The sequence below is a fragment of the Centroberyx affinis genome, unplaced genomic scaffold (genome assembly GCF_046629955.1).
Source record: "Centroberyx affinis isolate AG114_WGS23_722 - 3 ecotype Tasmania unplaced genomic scaffold, CSIRO-AGI_Caff_v1 ptg001908l_1, whole genome shotgun sequence".
In the NCBI taxonomy this organism is placed as follows: Eukaryota; Metazoa; Chordata; class Actinopteri; order Beryciformes; family Berycidae; genus Centroberyx; species Centroberyx affinis.
The window spans coordinates 429,678-450,456 of record NW_027280271.1 but is presented as its reverse complement, the minus strand read 5'-3'; the positions used below and the strand labels follow the sequence as shown (position 1 = coordinate 450,456).

Sequence of the window (20,779 nt, the reverse complement as noted above, 5' to 3'; positions counted from 1 at the left end):
ATTATTACAAACGAATGATAAAATAACATAAATTATAGCATTACTAATAATTAGTAATAATAATAAAATAATAATAATAAATAAAATCATAAAAGTAATATAATACAATAATAAGTCAATTAAAACAAGTTAAAAGCAGTCACAGCTAAAATCAATCAGGGTTTTGACTAGATTTCTAAATTGACCCATTGGAACCAGAGTGTCAGGCTGCAAAGTACACTGTAATTCATTCCAAATATATGGTGCAAAAAATCTAAAAGCAATCTTTCCAAGATCAGTGTTGATTCTTGGAACCTGCAGCACTAACCAGTCCTGTGAGCGGGTATTATGTGTTCCAAGCAGCTGTTACCAGCAGCCTTGGTCAGAGGGAGCACCAGGGAAGTACAGCGGAGAGCATGAAACAGAAATGGGTCGGACAGACGTACTTTCCCGTTTTGGATACACTTGTGGGTGAGTGTCCAGCAAGGTTTTCAATGCAGTCAGTGGCAACAGTGAGCGGTGCAGACGCAGTGTTTAAAATGTGACTGTGGAGGGGCAGAGGGCCTCATCAGTGCAAAATGTGACCATGCTCTCCATCAATCAATTTGCTCCATACTCGCATGTGTTAGTAACTGGTATTTGTGAACAGTACTTTTTAATTGGAACTACTTTTTTATGAACTACACCTATTTGTCCTTAATTACTTTTCACGTTACATATTAACAAATAACTGGCAGTTTGTATGAACCGGTAGTTATCAGTATTGAAAACTTTGTATAACTGGTGCCATAGTGGCACCAAGTTTCGGTACCCAATCCTAATAATCAGTATGTTGTTAGTATATGCATTTATGATTTAGTTGCCTAACTTGAACATGGAAGCTCTGAATATGTACTAGGGCTGGGCGATAATTCAATATTATCGTTTATCGTCTTTCAGTGGAATCATATCGTAATGATATGAAGATATTTTAATATCGTGACACACATTTCTGCTGTCTAAATTGATGATGACAAGCAAATTTTACTTAAAAACTCTCATAAAATGAGGTATGGTAGGAATATTATTTGAAAATGTCAGTTTTGTTTGACATCACACCTAACATTACCATTTGGTTCAATGAGATGAACATTAATTTGATTATTTAACGTGATTTTGCATACATGAACCATATCGTGATATATATTGATATCGAGAAAAATCCTTATGATTATCATGATATTGATTTCAACCATATCGCCCAGCCCTAATATGTGCTTTTATTTTTTGGATTACAAAATAACTGTATTCCCGGTGCCACCAGTAACACCGCCCACCACGACAACCCTAGGAGTAAGCCGACATCTTAAACAGGTTTGAGATTTGAGTATGAGCTTATGCACGTTATTCTGACCCAGTTATGACATTTGCATGCATCGACCCAAAACTGGGTTAGTTCAGTAAGCCAGGTTAACAAGGGAATTCTCCATAAAATTCTCCATGCATAAATGGAACCAGTGTGTGCATGTGTTAAGGGGATAGCAAAGGAATGCGTGGGTTACCTGTGATCCAGTGGTGAGGGTTATGCAGGTGAGGACAGTTGTAGATCAGCAGGTATTTGATATTTGTGAACACCTCGTTCACGGCCTTCATGCCAATATCGGTGATGATGCCCGGGTTCTCAATAACGTCAGCCAGACCATACTTCACCAGCTCCGAGTGACTCATCTTACCTACACACACACACACACACACACAGGCTGGACGTTAAGCCTTTTCAGGTACATTAATAGCCTTTTCAGTTACATTAATAACCTTATATAATCTTTCACTTTTCAAAAAATCACTTGGATGAAAACAATGGTTGCTTTTACAATATACTCTTCACTAGTAACATAAATTCTACTACAGCCACAGTCACTTATATCCACTTAATTTGGATATAAGCGAGTTGTTAAAATTCATGTAAACTTATGTAGAACAGGACTTTTTTGTCACGTACTGTCAGTGTGACACTGACAAATGTCTCCACATTATAAGTGAGAAAGGAAATGACTGGTTGCTCTATATTGTCAAACTAGGATCAAAAATATATCGGGTGCTCTTGGAAAACGGGAAAAAAAAGAGTGCTACAAACAAAAAGGACAATCCAGGCACTCTAAATAAATAAAAATATAACCACAAGGAAGAAAATATTTTAAAAGCCTTTATTGTAGTGGCTAAATCATTAAAAAATTTAAAAAGCCAACATGTTTCGACCACTGTAGGTCTTCTTCAGGGCTTTAAACACAGACAACACAGGTGTGGCCTCACCTATATAATAGTCAACATGTTGGCTTTTTTAATGATTTAGCCACTACAATAAAGGCTTTTTAAATATTTAAAATATTTTCTTCCTTGTGGTTATATTTTTATATTTGGAGTGCTGGATTGCCCTTTTGTTTGGGAAAAAACAAAATTGGGAAAGACAACAAGAAGTGTTGGTCTGCTCTGACAGAGCAGGAAAAACTGATTACACCTCTGACACACTATCCAGATAATCAGATGTGCTCTACTCTAATGTCCATTAGCTTTCTGGCTCACTGGCGACATCCTGCCAATTTGAACTCTGAAAGAGAGCTTTTAGTTTAATGCATAGCCTAACAGTTTGTATAATAGCGTGCTCATGAACAAAATCTTAAGAAGTTGGTTCAGAGATAGGCAACTAGATTGCAAAACAAAACAAATGGCCTCTATAGACAGATACCTACAGAGCTGTTTCAATAATGTGCAATCTTATGTCGAGATCAGACAAAAAGTCTCAACTCTGGCCCAGTTAAAAAATTTTCTTTGCTCTTGCAGCCATGCTTTATTGTTTTTTTCGAGTATGTCAACGTCAACTGCTGAAGTTCCATATGTCACATGGTGCATTTGGTTTCATGACAACACATATTGAGTAGACACTACCATCTCTGCAATTTTGGAGACCGATTAGAGATCTCTTATCCCGTGCAAATTCACCATTAACATTACAGATTGTCCAGCTAATCTCATTTGAACAGGACTTAAGTTTCCATTGTGGTTGTATGACCATTAGTTGCTTCTAGGGCTGCAACTAACGATTATTTTCATTGTCAATTAATCTGTCGATTATTTTCTCGATTAATCGATTAGTTGTTAGGTCTATAAAATGTCAGAAAATGGTGAAAAATGTGGATCAGTGTTTCCCAAAGCCCAAGATGACGTCCTCAAATGTCTTGTTTTGTCCACAACCCAAAGATATTCAGTTTACTGTCATAGAGGAGTAAAGAAACCAGAAAATATTCACATTTAAGAAGCTGGAATCAGAGAATTTTGACTGATTTTTCTTAAAAAATTACTCAGACCGATTTATCAAAATAGTTGGCGATTAATTTAATAGTTGACAATGAATCAATGAATCAATGAATCAATTAATCGTTGCAGCTCTAGTTGCTTCATTGGAATATCATATGTGTTGTTTCTAACATGTAAATTTGTAAGATAATTGGACGGAAACAGAGCTTATGAGCTCTCCCAGTGTATCACCGGAAAGGTTAGCTGATAAGATATAACCTGAAACTGAACCAAAAATGTCCTCTTTGGGAAGGACCATTTCATTTGTAATTTCATTTGGGGATGAGCTTAGAGAGTAGGAATCAGTTGAAGGAGAACTTACACTGCAACAGGAACTCGTCCACATATCCCAAGTGAAGTGTCTCAAACTGAGGGAACTCCAGTTCAGCCATCTTGAGAGCCGAGAAAACTCCATCTTTAGTTAGCGATGGCTGAATACGCACCTCGTGAAGCCTGAAAAACACATGACCATGCAGTGGTTTTCAAACTCCCAATTACAACTAAGTAAAATTAAATTCAATATTCAAGTAAGCCCCTATTAATCAATAAGACAGAGTAAGTGTAACTAGGTGGGACTGAATCCCACCACAACCTTCTGTCTGCTTTCCAACTGTCTGAATAAATAGAAAATACAAAAAAAAAGCTGAGTGGTGTGCCTACTCCCTGACATGATAAGTGTAGTAATCCTAGAGACAAGGCACAGAAGGAACTAGGGCTGAACGATTTTGAAAAAATATCTAATTGTGATTATTTTGACTGATATTGCAATTGCGACATGATTTGCGATATTAGAGGGAATGATAACTTTTACATCATTATTCTCATTTTCATCTTCAAAACGTTATTAAAATCATTATGGTATGAATTTTGCGGGGATCTGTACCAAACAAAGATGTTTTCTGTAAAGAGTCTGTAGAATATGATGTGTAGGCCAGGACATCTCTGCAGAACGACAATATTTAATTTAAAATGGTATTTTGACACACATTTCGCCTTTAACAAATATTGCGCCTCCTGCGATTTGAAAATTGCAGTAGGCCATATTGCGATTTCGATAAAATTTTGATTAATTGTTCAGCCCCAGAAGGAACATGGAAATAACTGTGTGTGTCTGAGCTAGGGACTAATATTTGCGGCTGATACTGTCCTTTATCAAAAATAGGATCTGGTCCAGTCAGTGTCGTCCACATCTGATATCATGGATTATGATGCAGTTTGATTGATTGCATATTAATTGTAGAATTCAGTAGCCAATACATAAATGGTGGTGGTAGTAGCAGCAGTAGTAGTATTAAAAGGAGAAAAGTCATCCTAGGTTTCAATGGAGAGTTTTAGTGTCCTGTGATGGTCTAAATGCTATTCAGAGGTTTTTCCATCATTATTAGAATAGAATTCTGTGAGACACACTGACTAGTGGTCTTTTCTTTTGGCATCAAAATAATCAAAATAGTATTGAATATCGGCACAAAATATTGGCTATCAGCAGCTTCAAATATTGGCTATCAGCAGCTTCAAAACACTGGCTATCAGCAGGAGTATTAGTATTAAAAGGAGAAAAGTCATCCTGAGTTTCAATGGAGAGTTTTAGTGATGGTCTAAATGCTGTTCAGAGGCTTTTCCATCATTAATACAGTTCTGTGAGACACTCTGACTAGCGGTCTTTTTTTTTTGGCATCAAAATAATCAAATGTAAATTGTATTGAATATCGGCACAAAATATTGGCTATCAGCAGCTTCAATCCAAAACCAGTATCGTAACAGCCTTGAAAACCTCATATTGGGTGAACTAATATCTGCCTAATAAAAAATAAATCATCCTTCAAAAAGATTATGAAGAGGCATTTATTGGCATGCAGATGACAGACTGAATAGTAGGAGGTATAATCTGTACCAGTTTTCAATATTCGTGTTCCGCTTCATATGGGTTGTCTTATTCTCATTTTTTTTTTTTTTTTTTTTTTTTTTTTTATATTATCTATATATTGATTTTTAATTAGTATTCCACCTAAATGTACGTTTCAGTGTTGACTGGCTTTGAATTGTATATGAATGTATTTTTTGCATTTTTTTTTTTTTAGATTAATGTATATTGATGTAATTTAGTGTATATTAATGTAATTTAATGTTTATCATGTAATTTGTTATGTACAGTATGTCAGGTGAGGACCCCAGGAAGATTATCTGATTGCCATGGCATCAGCTAATGGGGATCCTTTAAAGCCATTTTTACTTTGCTAGACGCTGCTTTGCAAGCCTGATTTAACAGAGAGTGCATCACTAGCCCACAAAATGCCAAACAAACTCCCTGAGGAAAAACAGTGTCTTAATATATGTATTTAAAGCAAAATGAAAAGCTTTTGAGGACTTGGTGGTTGGTTGAGGACCTGCGAGCAGCGGTGATGATGAGGTAGCCCAGGTCCACTTCCAGAGCGTTCTTACAAGCTCCAAACACAATGGTGTGGAGGTTCCGAAACCCTCCTGGAGAAACAGAAACATAGATCATTAATAATAATATACTGCTCTACTGCTTGTGTATAGTACCTAGAGTTGTTCCGATACCAGTATCGGAAATGCCTCCGATACAGCCTAAAATGCTGGATCGGGTATCGGCGAGTACACGAGTCTATGCACCGATCCAATATCACGTAATTTATTAGCCCCCAAAAAAATCAACTTTAAAGTAGTTTCACCCGGATAAAACGGCCCGGAAATCTACGTCTACGACTGGATTGTTTCACAAGTTTTTTAGGTCCAGACGACATTTCGGCTAATCTCTATAAACAGATATCTGCATATGAGACATCGTCTCTCAACTCCAACTCCGTTCTCGTGTCTCAAGTTGCTAATCGGACTGTAAACAATGACCGGCGCACGAAAGAGGGAGTCTTGGCACGGATGTCCGCTGGCTACACCGGAAACCCCGAAATATTGGCCGTCGCCCCCAGAGTCTAATCGTCGTCAGACCGATAGACGATGGGTTCAGAGATTGATCCTGACATAATGTAGCTCCCCAGACTGAGGAAGTATAATATAAATCACCTTTAGCAGGTAGATCTAACTTTACTCAACCTGAGTCTAATAGCTCTTCGCCAACCTCTCCTCCTAGTCTCCTGCCTTTCTCTTCCTTGGTACATACCTCAATAAACTCATCTGAAAGATTAAGCGGGGAAATATCGGATTTAGCCAAGAAGGTCTAATGAACTTTGGTAGTACCTTGGGTTGTGTAGCTTCCTGGCCATGATATAACCCCAAAATCGGTGATTCTCTTTTATCTGTTGCTCCGGAACAGGTGGTTGGAGAATTACATGGCCTATATTATGGCCAGGAAGCTACACAACCCAAGGTACTACCAAAGTTCAACATCACCTTAAGTTTTGCCGCCTGTCACAAAATTTGCTATCAGTATCCATTCGCTAATCACGTCTCTTAGCTAACCTTTGCTAATTCTTGACTGTAAGGAGGCTAGCAAAACCAACTGAAGACTTGAAGTACATAGCACCTCTTGGATTAGTACATTGGTCATGCAATTAAGTGCATTGCACATCAGTAATTTTAACAAACAATCTCAATAGCATTAATGTATTATTGTATTAAATAAAATACATAAAAATAACTCCAATAAATTACTGAAGGGGTGTATCATTCCCATCAGACTCTAGGATACATCTACCACACAACGTATTTTTGATCTATGAATGATGTACCATCAATCCAGATGATAGTAGAATTGACAGAGGACATGGGAGTTCACTGAAAAATAGTAGGTCATTTGCCTGGTAACTATTATTCCTGCGTGGATGCGCACTCTGTAATAATCACAAATAACGCTGATCCACATGTGACTGAAATCATGGAATCACTCCAAATACACATTACCGGACCTCTTCTAGTAATACCAATGCCATCCAGACATATACACTGCTCACCTGATCTCCAGCTGTCCTCCACCACATGTTGGATGAGCCCTCCCAGGAAGGGAACCCTGACTAGTTCCAGTTGTTCCAGGTTACGGGCCGATGCCAAACCCGTTACCAGGGGAACATATTTGAGGGAGTTGGTTGGTCCAGCGCAGTTACGCATCACAAAGGTTCTCAGGCTCACGCAAAGGAAGTCCTTAAATGGCTGTGGTTTGGTGAGACGAACCCACTTTAGGTAGAGGTGACGCAGCATGGACACACAGGGAATCTCTGGGACATTCACACCTATGAGAAACAAAGGCTATGTGAAATAGCTAATCATACCTATTTCAGGTAGCGGTGACACAGTAAGAGCCAACAAGGTATTTCTGGGACAGTTAGGGTGAACTATTCCTTTAAAAACTGACTAGGCTAAAATAATAGCCTAAATATCTGCATACTGTCGGCTAATCAATCTGTATTTATTATCTAGTGATATTACAGCTGCACAAGGCTTTTATTTTGAAGTTCAGCTTCCATGTGTGAGATGTGTTTACACTGGAGAAGATCTGGGGAAGAGAGAGGACACAAAAAGTAACTGCTTTCTTTGCCATTTTTATGCATACCATTGGGCTAGTTTCTGTATGAACCGACTTACGGCAAGATGCTGAGGCGGGACATTTCGCAGCAAGGACAGAAGCAGTGGAAAAGTGGCACTGCAGCTGAATAAAGTTGTCACTCATGCCACCACTAGGTGATGATCTTTTACAAGCTGCTGCTGTCTTTTTAAGTAGGTCACAAGGTCAAATGGTGCCTTCAAATGGGGTCGTGTTTACCGTGTTCACAAGCAGAGGTTCCATATGAACCTCCTGTGGTATTCATGGCTTCGGAAGTGGACATTTTCTGAAAGCTCAGAGTTCACGAGTTGTGACGCGTGTGTTGACGTTTTCAGAAATGGCGGAGGCCATGGAAGTAAATTTTTCAGTGGATGGTAAGTTAATATATTGTAATTTTAGTTGTATAGAGTTTTTCTAAGTAATTTTATAATATGTCATTATGCCTTTGCATTTCCTGCATTACGTTACCCGCTTGCTAGCTAGCTAAATTGTTAGCCTTGGTGGCTTCTAGACGGCGACAGTAACACTAGCAGCGTTGCCCAGCAGTGGTGCTCATGACTTAACCACTTGAACGCCAAGCATATCATGTACACGACTTCCCATGTCGTAACCACGAGCTCATGAGTTCCATTTGAAGGCAGCAAAATGTTTTGACATCTGTGCAGTTAATGGAAGTGGATATAGTTGAGTTAATCCGTTTCAGCTGATGTCCATTAGCTGTTTGAAGTTAGCGAATGCTAACTTTTCTTCTCCACTAAAGGTAGGCTAAGCTATGTTAGTTTATAACATTTAAGGTGCTATACTGATGACCCTTACTAGCTGGGTTTGCTAATATGCTGATTTTGATGAGAAGAGCTAGCAAGAGAAGCACAATCTTTGATAATGCTACGTTAACCTCTTCGCTAACTTCAGTTTTCCATTGAGTTTTGACAATTTGCTAAGCACTCGTGCAACAGACACAACATGCACACTTCTCAAGCAAGTGTGACACACTTTACGGCCTGAATGCCCGGACTTGTGTTGCCACAATAGCAACTAACCCTTAAAATGTCATAGTGACCATTTTATGGTGTACCAGACAAATTACCATAGCAAACAGCGGTTCTATCCATTCAAGTTCTGTGGACAAAACCATGTTGTCCTATATTAGCAGGCACCTGTGTAGATTTAGCCAGATTTAGTCAAGTTACAAGACCTATTATTTTATTTAAAGATACATTGTTTTGCTTGACTGCTTGACTAAATGTCACAGACACCCATTCAGGTGTCCCATTGAAGCATTATTTGCTTGGCTAAATACCATGCAGACTACACATACATTGATTAACTCCAACCAAGTTGGAAGGAGGTTATATTTCACCTCTGTCTGTCTGTTTGTTAGCAATACATCTCAAAAAGTTACAAATGGATTTGGCTGAAATTTGGTGGACACTGGGATCACTAGGATTACGGAAAAACTACTGGCCCGATTTTCATGAAACTTCGTGGAAGGATGTAGCATGGGCCAAGGAAGAACCCATTAAATTTTGGAGCGGATCCGGATCCGACTCACGAACAAGCAATAATAGCACGAACCTTGGCGGAGGTCTGCGCTCTCGGAGTGCCCTTCTAGTTCCTTCTATAGGTGCTTGAACACTCAGTTTCACATAATTCTGCTGCATTCCGTTGCATTTCTACTGTAATCTGACGGGGATGGTCAGTTTGTTCTGTCTCTACTGTGTTCTACTCGTTCTACTCACCAACTAGGTGCAGGGTCTGTATCTTTGCAGTTATGGGGATGGTCAGTTTGTTCTCAGCAGGAATGGGAAATGCCCCATTGCGGTTGCGGAACTTTCCCAGTATATGGACCTGGGGCATGTAGTTCCATATGGCCTCCACCAGTTCCAGATGGGAGGTCTCCACACCCTAAAAATAACAAAAGGGTTTAGGCAGTGTCCAAAAACGTTTAACCAAGGGCTGCGATATTAAAAGAATTTACCTGACAAAAATAATTTTAGGACCAAAATAATTAATATATATTTTTCACAGAAATAGATTATCCTACCGGTTTTCAATGCCATTGTGTATATAGGATCAGGTGCTGTGTGAAACACTCAATCAAGAGACAGGAGCAAAGTTTTAATTTAAAGCCGGCTCACTCATTTATATCAATCAAGTTTGAAGTCAAGTTTGAAATTCATCATGAAGTAACTTACCACATGGCAATAAAGTTAGGTTTGAACATCCCACTGAGCAATTTTACGTTGATTAGACGTTTAAAATACGTCTAAATGGCCATAGCTGTCTAGGCTAAATTAAGTTTAAATGGGGTTGAAAAGTGAAAGTTTATTAGATGTCTATACATAGACAATATTATCCTGGACTATATGAGAGCAACGCAATGTTGAAATTACTTCTTGTGCTCCGATAATTATCTTGTAGGCTAGTCTACAGGACTTCTCTGGTGCATATTTTTGGTATTTACAGATTTACTGCTTGATCTAAAATAGGTCTATACATAGCCGTAATGATCCTGGGCTATATGAGAGCTAAAGCATAGATGCGACGTTGAAATCACGTCTTTTGCTCAGTGGGATAGCAAGACACATCAAATTTTAATCACCTCATGCCATTTGCATATGACTCCAGGAGAGAGAGAAGTGTACAAGTTATTCCCAGCAAGTGGTAACTCTGTCTTTGATGATCGGGACAATTAGAATGGATGAAAGTGGCAGGCTCGATGAGGCCAAGATTTCATCTGCATAAAGAAATTAACCTGAGCAGAGAAGAATCACTATGTTGTTGTTTGTTTGTTGCTGTTTTTTGTTGACATCAGAGTTTGTTGTTGTTTTTTGTTGACATCAGAGTTTGACTGACTGTCAATCAAAACATGAATTTATCCCAGTTACTCTAACCCAATTATGACATTTATATGTGTCAACCTCAAATCAGGTTAGTTGAATAACTGGGTTAAGAAGGGAATTCACCCTGCATGGATACTAAGCCTGATACAACTGATACAACAAGTAACTCAGGGAAGACCTGCAGCCTTTCAGTACACATTTGAGCAAAGACTCAGTAGCTGCAGTTACATGAGACATTTTTTTTCATCCTGAATGAAATAATTCTGAAGGAAGATTGGCACGCAAGTGTTTACATGAGCGCTAAATATAACGATCGCATTAAGATGTGCGTTTACATGCTCCACAGTATGTAATCAGAATATATATATAGAATATATATATAGAATATTTTGATATAAAAACGGGCTGCACCGCCTACATCAAGCTCGAGCGCCCCGGGGTTCATAACAAGCTCATCCATTCTAATCCTCCCGGAAAAAAAGGGTAACGTAATTGACGTTACTTACGTTAAATGTGCGAGCATGTGCAGAAAGAGGCGAGATGAAGAAAGTGATCGGAATGAGTGTTTACATGACAAAATTTTATCCATCGACCGGATTATGAAAGGGTTAAACCAGCCCTCTCAAACGGAATGAAATTTCATTCGGATCTGCCAGTTTATTCTGATTGAGGCGTTTAGATGAGGCATTTTTATTCTGATTGGGCTGCTATTCTAATTAAAAGGCTCCATGTAAACGCAGCTACTGTCACTGACCAGTAGGTTATAGCTAGCCTGTAGGGCAGGGATGGGCAAACATGCACCATGGAATGCAGAGACTATGCAGGTTCTCGTTCCAATCATAAACTACAGCAGGGGATTTCACTGATTAACACATCCTCAACCAGAAAGGAGGGACAGTATTCAGTGAAATCCTTGCTGTAGGGCCTCATTCACTATATCCTATCACACACAAACATTATACACTGACCAGCAGATTGGGACAGGCTTGTAGCGCCTCCAGTACCCCCGGTATACTGAAAGCCTCGTAGCCTCTGACTCGTCTCCTCTCCAGGTATCGAGGGTGGAGACCGTACAGCTGCTCCAGATCTGGCATCTTCTTCAGGAGCAGCAGGAAGCTGCTGTCTGTGAAACCTAGACCAGACAACACAGTTACACGTGGTTAACCTTCAGCTTGATATGTGCTAGGGCTGCACGATATGGTAAAAAAAAAAAATCATATTGCAATTATTTTGACAGATATTACGATTGTGATATGATTCACGATTAGTGTGAATGATCATTTTTGCATCACAATTTTCATTTTCACTGAAAAAACTATTAAAATCATGATGATGTGACATTTGTTGGGGTCTGTACCAAAGAAACATGTTTTTTTTTTTACATCTGGAGAACAAGATTTGTAGGCCAGGGCATCTCTGCAGCACTACAGTACTTCATTTATAATGGTGTTTTGTCACACATTTTACAGTTGAGGCCATATATTTAAATACACCTAGGCTAAAGACATTCAAACTCAATTTTTCACAACTCCACATATTTCATGTTACCATACATTTCTTGTGTAAAGTCAATAGGGTGTCTACTTGATTTCCATAAGAGATCATTTCAAAATAATAGCCAAGAAATATATTTATTTCAGCTTTTATATACTAGAACAGATTTTCAGTGGGTCAAAAGTTTAAATACACTCTGTTAGTATTTGGTGATGTTGCCTTTTAATTGTTTCACTTGAATCAGACGCTTAGGGTAGCCTTCCACAAGCTTCTCACAATACTTTGCTGGGATTTTGGCCCATTCCTCCTGACAGAATTGGTGTAACTCGGTCAGGTTTGTGGGCCTCCTTACTCGGACACGCCTTTTCAGTTCAGTCCACAAATTCTCGATTGGATTCAGGTCAGGGCTTTGTGATGGCCACTCCAATACTTTTACTTTGCTGTCTGTGATCCATTTTGTCACAACTTTGGCAGTATGCTTAGGATCGTTGTCTTGCTGGAAGACCCAATTACGACCAAGCTTCAAATTTTTAGCTGATGTCTTGAGATGTTGCTTCAGTATTTGCAGATAATCCTCCTTCCTCATGATGCCATCTATTTTCTGGAGTGCACCAGTCTCATTTCTAGGAAAACAACCCCACAACATAATGCTGCCACCCCCGTGCTTCACAGTTGGGATGGTATTATTTGGATGGAAAGCCTCACCCTTTTTCCTCCACACATAGCGCTGATCATTGTGGCCAAACAGTTAAATTTTTGTCTCATCTGACCAGAGAACCCTCTTCCAAAAGGCTATGTCTTTGTCCTGGTGATCATCTGCAAACTTCATTCTCGCTTTTTTATGCCGGTCTTGGAGTAGGGGCTTCCTCCGTGCACGACAGCCTTTCAGGCCTTGGCGATGTAGGGCTCTCTTAATAGTGGATTTAGACACATTGGTACCCTGTGCCTCCAACTCCTTCACCAGCTCCTTTGTTGTTGTCTTGGGGTTCAGTTGAACCTTTCGGGCCAAGGTTCGTTCAGCCCTAGGGGATAATTTTCTCCTTCTTCCTGAACGATTCAGTGTCTGTGTGGTTCCCAGATTTTTATACCTGCGTACAATGTTTTTGCACAGACACTCGTGGGACCTTCAGTCGCTTGGAAATTGCTCCTAAGGAGGAACCAGACTTGTGGAGGGCCACAATTCTTTTTCTGAGGTCTTGGCTAAGTTGCTTGGATTTTCCCATGGTATCAAGTGCAAAGAGGCACTGACTCTGAGGGTAGGCCCTTAAATAAAGGTGCACTCCCCATTAAAACACAGGTGCATTCCCAATTAGCTCCTAATTATGACAATTGGCATATCAGAAGCTTCCAAAAGTAATTCCATCAATTTCTGGAATCTTCCATACAGTTTAAAGAGACAGTCAACTTGGTGTATTTAAACTTTTGACCCACTGAAAATCTGTTCTAGTATATAAAAGCTGAAATAAATATCTTTCTTGGCTATTATTTTGAAATGATCTCTTATGGAAATAAAGTAGACACCCTATTGACTTTACACAAGAAATGTATGGTAACATGAAATATGTGGAGTTGTGAAAAATTGAGTTTGAATGTCTTTAGCCTAGGTGTATTTAAATATATGGCCTCAACTGTACCTATATTGCACTTGGCCATATTGCAATTTAGATAATATTTCGATTAATTGTTCAGCCCTAATATGTGCAATAACATTATGAGAGAGATTGTTGTCGTCTGCCTCACATAAAGTGTGAATACGTTTCCTCATTAAGTATCATTCAGAAATACAGGGGTGCAAAATAAAATATGAACTAAAACCACTAACTGCAAGCAGTCATGACGGGGCCAGCTAGATATAGCTTAAGAGGAAAAAGAAAAACAAAAGAAAAAGAAGCCTTTGGAGAAAGCAGTAATAAGATGAAGATTATCATTAAATCTGTGAAATATCTTTGAAAATATATGAATCTTTGTCACACAGCAAAATGTCTTATTAGGCATCAGCATGTTTACTCAGCATCACCCAGAACTCAAACTCACTCACCAATGGCAAGTGATGAACTTGTTGAGCTATCTGAGAAGTGGTGAAGGTGGCTTCACATCATGACTAAGGCAACCGCCAGGGTGCATGATAACAACTGTCCATCCATACAAAGATTTAAAACTATTGTCAAAAATCCCGTTTTCAAGATGAAATTCTGATTATTTGCATACTTTATCTAGACAACATGGAGATGTCTGTAATATATATTTTTACACAGATTGAATGCTCTATAAGTGAAAACCTCATGTTTAAAGATGCTCTATGTTTTTGTAGTGATAGCCCTTACCTGCAGGCATATACTCCCACCAGCGACTGGCACATAGATCCACCACTTTGACCACTCGCAAGTACAGAGTGACAGCCTCTCGAAGTTTTCTGGATAGACACTCCATACACATGATGTCCTTCATGGGCAGGTATCTACACACACACACACACACTATAAAAGTCATTTAGTTTTCAACATCAGTTTTTAACACAGCCTATTTGGCGGCTTTCTTTCCTTCCTGTCTTGTTGTTGGCCAAAATTATGACAATTGTCTCAGGTGAATGATGTAAGGTTATTTGGCAACTAGGGCTGAACAATTGTGAAAAAATATCAAATTGTGATTATTTTGATTGATATTGCAATTGCGATATGATTTGCGATATTAGAGGGAATGATAATGTTTACATGATTATTCTCATTTTCATTGAAAAACATATTAAAGTGATTATGGTGTGATTTTTGCAGGGATCTGTACCAAACAAAGATGTTTTCTTAAGTCTGTAGAATATGATGTGTAGGCCAGGACATCTCTGCAGCACCACAATACTTCATTTAAAATGGTATTTTGACACATTTCACCTTTAACAAATATTGCGCCTCCTGCGATTTGAAAATTACAGTAGGCCATATTGCGATTTCGATAAAATTTTGATTAATTGTTCAGCCCTACGCTGACAAATTCTGATTTGAGCATTCAAATACAAGTGGCATTTAGGTCACATTCCTAAAAAATAGATTATAGAATATAGTATCAAATATAGAATAGAATAAAGCATGGTGGTTCTGAATAGCTGAAGATGTGTGAGGAGCCGGAGGGCAGACTACCTGAATATGTGACAGAGGACTTCATGCGAAAGTTCGTTGATGTAGTCTTTGGGTTCATTGTGTCTCAGGACCAGCTCCCCCCCACTGCTGCCCCCTACAGGCTGGAGTTTAGTGGCCTTCCTCCTCGGACCCATCGCTTCCACGTCAAGGGTCAAGGTTACACACACACACACTTCCTCCCTCCTCCTGCGGCGCGGGGCCTCGATTACTCAGACATGAACCTTAATTCTGAGCACAACACTGAAGAGGGAGACAGAGGGTTGGGAGAGGGGAACGCAGAGAAAGAGTCAAGGTAAGACAAAACAGAGACGGATGAAAAAAAAGACAGCAGGGTGACACCATACAGTCTGGGCCTGTCCCATTACCCACACTTGCGGTTTTAGCCAAGTGCGTACTTCTGTTACGTATTTCCGGTATTTGCCTACAGTGTCCAAGTAGGTGTGAAGTAGGGCTGAACGATTTTGAAAAAATATCAAATTGCGATTATTTTGACTGATATTGCAATTGCGATATGATTTGCGATATTAGAGGGAATGATCATTTTTACATGATTATTCTCATTTTCATTGAAAAACATATTAAAATGATTATGGTGTGATTTTTGCGGGGATCTGTACCAAACAAAGATGTTTTCTTAAGTCTGTAGAATATGATGTGTAGGCCAGGACATCTCTGCAGCACCACAATATTTCATTTAAAATGCTATTTTGACACACTTCACCTTTAACAAATATTGCACCTCCTGCGATTTGAAAATTGCAGTAGGGCATATTGCGATTTCGATAAAATTTCGATTACTTGTTCAGCCCTATTAAGCAACTCCACACCATGAGAGAAAGCCTTGGAACAAAGTTAGGTGACACCAAAGACCTGTGAAAGAAGCTTCATTATTCCCTACGGAAACGTTGCACTTTCACTGCTTATGACTAGGGCTGGGCGATATGGACCAAAAATCATATCTCGGTATCTTTAGGCTGAATACACGATATATATCTCGGTATTTTCTACGAAGTGGGCTAAATGTTCAGTTGTAAGTAGGGCTGGGCGATATGGACAAAATCAAATATCACAATATTTTTAACCAAATACCTTGATATCGATATTGCGACAATATTGTAGGGATGACTATTGGTGCTTTCACAAAATATTTACACAATGAGATTTTTGATATAGTACATAGTAATGTGGATATAATGACTAAGTGGGTAAAGGCAAATAATAGAACAGCTAGAACAGTCTGGTAAGTTCAGAAAATGACATCACTTTACTGTAATGCAGCCTTTAAAACCAGGAGAAGACACTTATGCCGTATCACGATATTACGATATCCAAAATTTAAGACGATATCTAGTCTCATATCACGATATCGATATAATATCAATATATTGCCCAGCCTTACTTATGACCCAAAACAGGTACCTCACCTCATTTTAGCGCCCTGAGTGCTGGACCTGTTCTCTCAACTTTGTCTGAAGCACACCGCTCATCAATGTCACTTCAGAGTTCTACCAACCAATGAGGATGAAGCAGGGGCGGGACCAAGAGCCGGCATCCTACAGTTTTGTAGCTAAAGTTAGCAAGGCTAGAGCGGTGGAGGGAAGGCAAATCAAGACATGAGTTTAAACTTTACCGTTCAAGCGTCGGCTCAGAAGGAAATCATGCGAGTTGGCAGATTTTAGATTTCAGGCATTCAATATCCTAATGATTATGTAAATGCTGTATTTTGCACAAAGGATATATGCTGACCGGAAATGACAACCTTGCATTTGTTTTTTGGCAGGCACTAAACAGTAGACCTCATTTTCATGTTCTCTTCTGATTGAAAATAAAAAAAGCCTCCAAATACAGGGGGTTCCCCAAATTTTTGAGTAGCCAGCCAGATGGGACAAGTAGCCAGCTAAGGGATGTTTGCGGTGGCAAGAGACATTTTTCCGATGATGCCATTTTTACCAAATTAATAAACAAACCTTAAATATGTTTATGAAAGCATGACAATTAAAATAACATGAATACAATTTTTTATTAAAGGACCAATGCTCAACTGAAAAATAAACTGATAATTTTTTTTAATTGTGAATGTTTAATGTACTTTCTTGAGTCCAGTGCAATTTTTAAATCGTAGTAAATAAGTAGTCTAAAACAAAAATATTACTACAAATAGTAATAAATATAATACCAAAGTGCATATTTTAGTCTTCTCAGAGCAAGACTGGATCTCTCTCCTACTACTGTACTCACAGAACTGAGATCCAATAATGTTAGAAACATAAATCGGTTTAAATAATGAGGAAATGCCCCCAATTTTACATGGTCATAAGACGCATACTGGCTTTAACACACCCTCCTAAAACAGAAGTCCCTGTTCCTCCCTATACTTCTCCCATTTATATTTTGAACATTGGCAAAATGAGTCAGTGTGCAAGTGGGACTTGTCAGGATTGGTTAAACTTGGGTGGTAACATCAAAGGCCAGGAATTTCTTTAGGAGCGTTACATGAAGCCCCTAAAATGATCTCCTCAGCTAAGGCCTTGTAGTTAGCGTTATACAGCAGTTTCAGCTGTAACGCTTCAGTTGAGTCCGTCGTTACCATGGCAACCGTTTGCTGCACGATCCGAGGTTCAGCAGAGATAGCTATTATTTTGAAACCTCTATAAAACTCACAACTCCCCTTGCATTTTCACACACAGTTTGGTTATTAAGGAGAGTGACAACCGCATTCTATAACCAAACTCACTACCTGAAAAATTCAGGTACTGACTACCCAATTTGACAGCGGTTTCGGGTTAGTCCGAGTAGTGTGAACCAGAACGGGACTGGACAACTGGTTGTTACGTGGACACGACACTCGTTATGTTATGTAACATTATCATGCATAATTTGAAAGAGACGGAGGTAAGTGTGGGACATTCTCAAATTTTATATCCAGTCTGTTTCCTCAACATTGCAGTTGTTCCAGCTCTGCGGTCCCGGCCCAAATGTTGCAGTTAAGAGTATCAAGTTCCTGTGATGGAAATAGAGAATGTGACGCCGCTGTCAGTGGCGGTTTATTAAGATCTTATGGATAAACTGACGCCTCTGGTTACTGGTGTTACTGGTGTCAAATAAACTGAAAATACAGGCAGTGGTAGCCGCCATATTGGTCTGAAGTAAACGTTACTATGGTTACAGAGATTATTTCCAGCCATCGCGAGATCGGAGGAGTGGAGTGACTGCTGTTACCCGTACAGACACAGTCTAGTCATTTTACTTCAGTCTGCTCCAGTGTGTACCAGACATGCACAGTCACTCTCATTCATAAATTCTGTTGTCATTACCAAATTCTAATAGTGTGTACGTTTAGTGACATTCAGTTATAAAAGTAGCCGGCCAGACAGAGGTGAGTAGATGGCTAAATAGCCGGGGAACCCCCCCTGAAATAACATTGGTATCTTCAGCTTTCATTCAAAATTTTATTTTTAAGCCTGACATAAATGACTTTGTTTATATCATGATATATATCAATATTGACTGATAAAAAAATGTTATATCGTGATAAAGATTTTTGCCATATCGCCCAGCCCTAGTGGTGCGCCACAAATAATGACTAGTTCCTCTTTACTACCCCGCCCCCTTGTTTGACGGACAGCCTGCAGCACCTCCTACATATCCTAATGTTCTGAAAAAGCAAGAAGGTTCAGAGCTTTCACAAGTTTGTTTCAGGCGGTTCTCAGAAGCTGTTCTGACGAAGCATATCCAAGCCTTAAGACAAGTTTATAACACTCAGACCACCCATGGGCCCTTAGTATCTAGGGTTAGCAACTATGCATGTGGCCCTGCTTTAAATATAAGAACTGAACTGTCAAATATTTCTCAAACTGCTGAATATTTCAATACAGGCATATTATTTCATTACTTTGAAGATGGCGAGCTGTACTACCATTCAATTATTAAGAAATCCATAATATGTACAGTATACAGTATAATTCACTAGGCAACATATTCAGAAATGGCACTGACCCTTGAAAGGTGCAACTGACACCTGCAAAATCATCTTGGCCCAAACCCTGTGTCCGTTTTCTGTATACCCAAGGAGGAAGGAGTGTATCAGAGAGCACGGTACGCGTGGTCTGACATCTCCCGTGACATGCTGTCGGAACTCAAGCTATGTCAGTAATTACAGACACATTCTGAGGCTGTTCAGGCCTAACGTTATACAACAAGCTTGTCGTCTGACCTCTCCGTGCGTCTATTGACACAGACATCTTACCATGTAGCACACGTTAGCAAGCTTGCTCTTTGTCTACGCAGCATGTCAAGCACGAAGAGCTTCCAAACACCCTGATCTGCCCATTACTACTTAAAGTTTACTGGCTTTACTGCAAGTAGCATTACTTTACAGCGATGCAAGACAGAAGGTTAACGCTTGCGAGATGAATCCACAGAAGAACATAAATGGCCAAGATTATAACAAACCAAGTTAGTAAGCAAAGGCATAGCAAAGAGCAAACACACATGAACATAAATATCCAAGCAAATTGCGATCTCCAGCTAAGCAGCGTAGCTAACGATATTTAACGGTGATTCGTTAGCTAGCTAACTGACTAGCATTTCTCTCGAGCTAGCAATCATATGGTTTTCAAGCAAGTTACAATTTAGTGGGTGAGAGGTTAAGATGCCTGGTTCATTCCTGTCCTGCCACATTCAGTAAATGTTACAACCTTGTCAAAAAGTTCACTATTGTCTTTCACATAGCTAGCTAGCTTACGTTACATACAGACACTACGCTAAATGTCGTTAGCCTCCTCTTCAACCCGAACCATACCAATTACAGCATGCAGACAAAGTTAAAACATTTTAGTGACGAGACATCAGACATGTTGTTTCTTGTATAAATGTGCTAACCTACCGGTCTCTTTCTACCAAAACGGCTCCGTTAAACAAAGAAATGTGAATGCTGCTGTTTAGCAGCAGTCCGGTGTCAAACAGACATGCTCAACACAGAGCCGGGCTGCGTTCCACTGATGCTCGAAAAACAGAAACTTCCGAACTTACCAATAGTCGCAACGAATGCAGCGTGCATGTTTCACGGGAAAACGGTAGATACGACTTCCCTACTAGAAATACAGTTCACTCCAGCTACAACTTGGGAACTCGGGGTTTGGTGACGGACCCTTATTTCTCAGACTTCCTGAATTCTTCTTCTTCTTCTTCTTCTTCCACTATTTTATTGGGGATTGCAGCCAAATGCGTAGCATTACCGCCACCAACTGAAGACAAATGGGATTGATCTAGATTCTTTCAATTAGTCTTTTTTTTTTTTGTGACCAAGTTTTTTTTTTTTTTTTTCCGAATGTGAGGGATGCAGGTATCTTGACATTGACATGAATCAGAGGGGGGAAAAAACATATATATATATATATATAATAATAATACAATAAAATAACGAAATAATAATAATAAAAAACAATAAAGATAAATTATAATAACCATAATTACAATTATAACAT

The 20,779-nt window shown here is 39.2% G+C and overlaps 1 protein-coding gene across 1 annotated transcript; it reads right to left on the bottom strand.

The window, feature by feature from the left end:
• Positions 1-1,520: 1,520 nt before the first annotated feature.
• On the bottom strand, positions 1,521-20,260 carry LOC139653281 (F-box only protein 38-like; the record flags this gene model as incomplete). The annotated part of the gene is made up of 9 exons (XM_071530270.1): positions 20,179-20,260; positions 15,294-15,533; positions 14,487-14,620; positions 11,637-11,800; positions 9,565-9,730; positions 7,239-7,514; positions 5,697-5,790; positions 3,635-3,765; positions 1,521-1,691 (listed from the first exon to the last, which is right to left on the bottom strand). Coding segments are annotated over exons 2-9 (1,270 nt in total), but the record flags the coding sequence as incomplete, so codon positions are not given.
• Positions 20,261-20,779: the final 519 nt, after the last annotated feature.